Below are 4,060 nucleotides of genomic sequence, written 5' to 3'. Positions count from 1 at the left end.
GTGGTGAGTAGTTTTTTATGAATTAATTCCTATATTTTTGTTACCGTTTATTTAGCAGCATATAATCTGTGTATTTTATTAACCATTTATGCATTCCAATCTTTTGCTTCCCATTAGCATAATGGCAGATCTATCCCCACAACCCATGGTCCTTCGTGTTGTTGAACCAGACCGGGCTAGAAAATTAAAAATCTGTTCACGACCAGCGTCTGTTGATGCACTGATTGCTGTTATAAAAGAACAGCTGGAAATAAACCTTGACTTCAGTTTAAAATATGAAGACCCCGACTTTGATGGAAAACTTACATCCCTCACTGACATTGATGAGTTGCCACAGAAAGCTGTTGTGCATGTGTCTTTTGAGCAAGATTCCAGCTCTGTTGCCTCAATGGAAACAGTCTCAAGCGTATCATCCTCAGAACGTGGGAGAAGATGGCCTTCAGTTCTTTTTCCAATTCCCACATTTTCTTTGGATGTTGAATTGAAACTTCGGGAAGGTAATGCCGAATTTGAGAAGAACAACAAGTATCTTCAGTTAACAAGAGACGTAAAACATGACATTTTAGAAAAGCTAGCATCTGAGATGTATGGCTACAAGGCTTATCCCAGTGACAAGGAGATAGCAATGGTAGCTGAGGCTCTTGTGTTAAAATATCCTTGCTTGAAGGAAGCAGGATCTGAAACTGGCTGGAATGGATGGAAGAACAGCCTCAAGTTTAAGATGGGCAACTATAGGAGCAAGATGAGAAGGGCTGGATGTCCAGAGATCACAGTGAATGCTGGAAAAAGTAGTAGAATGAATCCTAACAATGACTCTTCACATTCAAATATTAAAAGACCCAAACGAGCAGAGGTAAACTTTCTGCCCAACATTCCCCAAGGAGAAAATCCCTCAACCCTTGAACAGCTGAGGCAGAAAGTCGTTGATGAAATGAAGAAAGCTGAGAAGAACTTACCGCTTATAAAAAAGATGATGCAAACCACATTTGCCCTGCGGCGACAAACCATAGTGAAGACATGCCCACCAGTGAAAGAGCTCATGGAACTCTGGCCTGCACTCAAAATGGAATCTGAGGTAATGTAGTAGCACTTTTTCCTGTTATTTCTTTTTTTGACAACATATACCACATTCAGGGGCTGTTTTCTGCCTTATGGAAGGGTAGTAGATTTACCAGATTCACATAGTTAATATGGCTGTGTTGTCTGTCTGTCTGTCTTTGTTTTAAAATGTAGGTGTATGCAGAGTTCCAACGGATTACAAACCAGAACCTGCCCAACACATTCTACTCTGAGCTTGACCGACATCTTCCTAGACTGATGACTCTGTTCAGACAGAAGGCAGGCAGAACCGGGAAGACATCAGATGCTTTGACTGAAATCCTAAAAATCCATGATGCACAGGTACAAATATTGTTATACCTATTTTATAGGTCTAATTCTTAATTAAAAGAGGAACATTGGAAAACATTTGAAAAGTTTGATGATTCAAATGAGCTTTGAATACAACAACTTGTCCACTTTTTTGGTATTTGTCTGATGTTTGTATATCTGATTGTATTGTTTAACATTAAATAAGTTATTTAAAATTCTGTTTTTATCGTTATAGGAGTTTCATGACATACACACCAAGCGTGTTACTGTTCTTCATGCCCTTCCTGTGTATCTACGTGAGGACGTCTCAGAGTTTTTCAAGACCTGCATAGTGAGTTTTTTTTATTTATTTTTTTTATCTCACGACCATATTAAGTAAACGGTTCATATGAATACAGACATACTTACACGCTTACCCTTGCTCAGTCTTTCAAATCACATAGTTTGTGTGATTTGAAGAGATTTGAAGCGATTTGTTTTCTTTGACCTCATTGTAAAAAAAATAAAACTTTGGTACTAGATTGCTTTAACCTTTTCACACGTGAGTTTAAAATATTCTATTTTACCCCAAAGGGTGAGTTTTTTTCAGGCGACCATTATTTTAAAATGTTTCGCATTACTGTTTCCATGGCGACGCGTCATGTGACACTGCAGCCACAACAGCACTGTAAGACACATGGATCGCTTTTATTTAGTTTTTCCTTTTTTATTATTAATATTCACAAGCATGCTCACTATATTATGTAAATAAAAATAAATCTGATATTCCGATTTTGAAATATGTGCAAGTAAATATATTTAAAAGTCCAAACACTTTTATTATGACCACGTTAGTTAATCTATACCGGGTGATGGGCGCCGCCATGTTTGTTTGCGCTGAATCCGAGCTGTGGGATTTACAACACCCAAATTCATCCTCTCCTCCCGAAAGCCATTAAATTAAGTCTCTGGTGAGCTGGGAGAAGAGGAGAGTGAACTTTATAGTTACCTACATAATCTGTATATGATTAATATGATTAATATACATATTAATATTAATATACATATTATATAAACATATAAAATATGTTGTCAGAATATATTTGTAGGAACATTATTGCCGCTTCCATAGACATCAGTGTGTATTTTACAAACTATAAATGTATGGTTTTGCTAGTACTTGTGTATTTAAATGTCTAAACCTAAAATAAGCATTATATGGTTGAAAACACTGAATAGTTGTGATAATATGACAAGCACTCAGTGCGTCCGATCTGGCTCAGCGCCAGCCAAAGCGCCAAAACCGATTTGAATTCAGCAGCTGATGACGTGATGCGGGGAACGTTCGAATCACACCGGTGTGATCGTACGCCTCAGGGACCAGCCAAGACAAATCACAACGGTTTGATCGTACGTGCTAAAGGGTTTAACAAAATGAAGCGTTTTTATAGTTTTTTTTTTAGCATAGTATCAATTTCTTGTTTACTAGCTTAGTTGGGTCCTGTAGAACACTGATCTTCTGTTTAAAATCTTCATACTGTAGTTTGTTCACACAACTTTCTGTCAGTTGGTCTAAAGCAATATTGTTTGTTAAATCTCATGACTAACTAAATGCCTTTATCTTTGCTCTAAACCTGCTGTAAATATTTTTGACAAAAATCTTAATTAAAAAATCTTTAATCCTTTTATATCTATTTTATTTTACAGGACACATCTGATGAGCCAGAGCTTTTAGATGTTTCAGTGGCCCTCCTCACAGTCGTCAAAGATAATGACACAAGTCCAGTTCACTTCCAGCCTGTGAAAATCTCTGTTGTCATTGAAAGCGAGATTGTAGGCAACCTCCCCAGATTTGCTGATGCCTTCCTGGTAATGTTTGGACTAATCTATGCACTACACCTCAGCTATCCCAGGGGACTGACCAACACTTTTGAATTCGTTCAGAAGATTTTACTTGGTCTTAACGATGGTAAACTGTCACCCAAGTTACAGAGTCTCAAAAATGACTTGATGCGCATGTAGAAATGTATCAGAATAATTACTAAGGCCTGGCAGTTCCTCTGTAGTTCAATGTAGGTAATTTCTGTGAAAATAATGGTTAAACTGTTTCTGCACCAGTTGTTTTTTTTTCACACAATATGCACAATATGTGTATTTATTAATGTTATTTGGTATTAATACAGCTCTTGTTCTTGAGAGTTGTTAAGGACAGCTGGGTAGTACTTGATAAATGTACATGTATTTTAGTTTTAAATGGTACATGTAAACGTGTAAAGTTTCATGCAGGTTCATAAATTTGTAATTTTAGAGGTGCTATTTTAATCTGGTGTTCAGGTTTTAGCCTAGTGCATCTCTGGATTGTTTTATGTTTCTGTCTTTTAAATTAACACTGCAGTGTTAAATAAAAGATGGCAAGAATTCATTGTAACTCACTGTAAATTAAACTGTTGAAGTTGTTTGAACTCAAAATATTTGAGGCAACGAGTTACCACAAAATTTTTAAGTTTTGAGGCATACGATTTTGAGTCTTGTGTGTCAAATGTTTTGAGTTATTTGTACTTGTAAAACAAATCACAAAGACTAATAAATATTGAGTTGATGCTACTTAAAAATGGTTCTTTGTGTACTTATTTTTTTTTTGTAATGTAAACTTAAATATTTTCAGTTATAGAGACTCATGGTATTAAGTTGATTTAATAACAAGTTTTAA

The 4,060-nt window shown here is 36.0% G+C and overlaps 1 protein-coding gene across 1 annotated transcript; it reads left to right on the top strand.

Moving 5' to 3' along the window:
• The first annotated feature begins 848 nt into the window (after positions 1-848).
• LOC307163618 (sterile alpha motif domain-containing protein 3-like) lies at positions 849-3,458 on the top strand. The gene is made up of 4 exons (XM_079879743.1): positions 849-1,075; positions 1,234-1,401; positions 1,607-1,702; positions 3,058-3,458. Exons 1-4 carry the CDS (start codon positions 932-934, stop codon positions 3,370-3,372), a joined length of 723 nt encoding a protein of 240 aa, XP_079735869.1. The 5' UTR covers positions 849-931; the 3' UTR covers positions 3,373-3,458.
• Positions 3,459-4,060: the final 602 nt, after the last annotated feature.

Source organism: Squalius cephalus, assembly GCF_949319135.1.
Source record: "Squalius cephalus genome assembly, chromosome: 8".
Classification (NCBI taxonomy): domain Eukaryota; kingdom Metazoa; phylum Chordata; class Actinopteri; order Cypriniformes; family Leuciscidae; genus Squalius; species Squalius cephalus.
The sequence above is the reverse complement of the archived record's forward strand: the minus strand, read 5'-3'. Positions and strand labels throughout refer to the sequence as shown.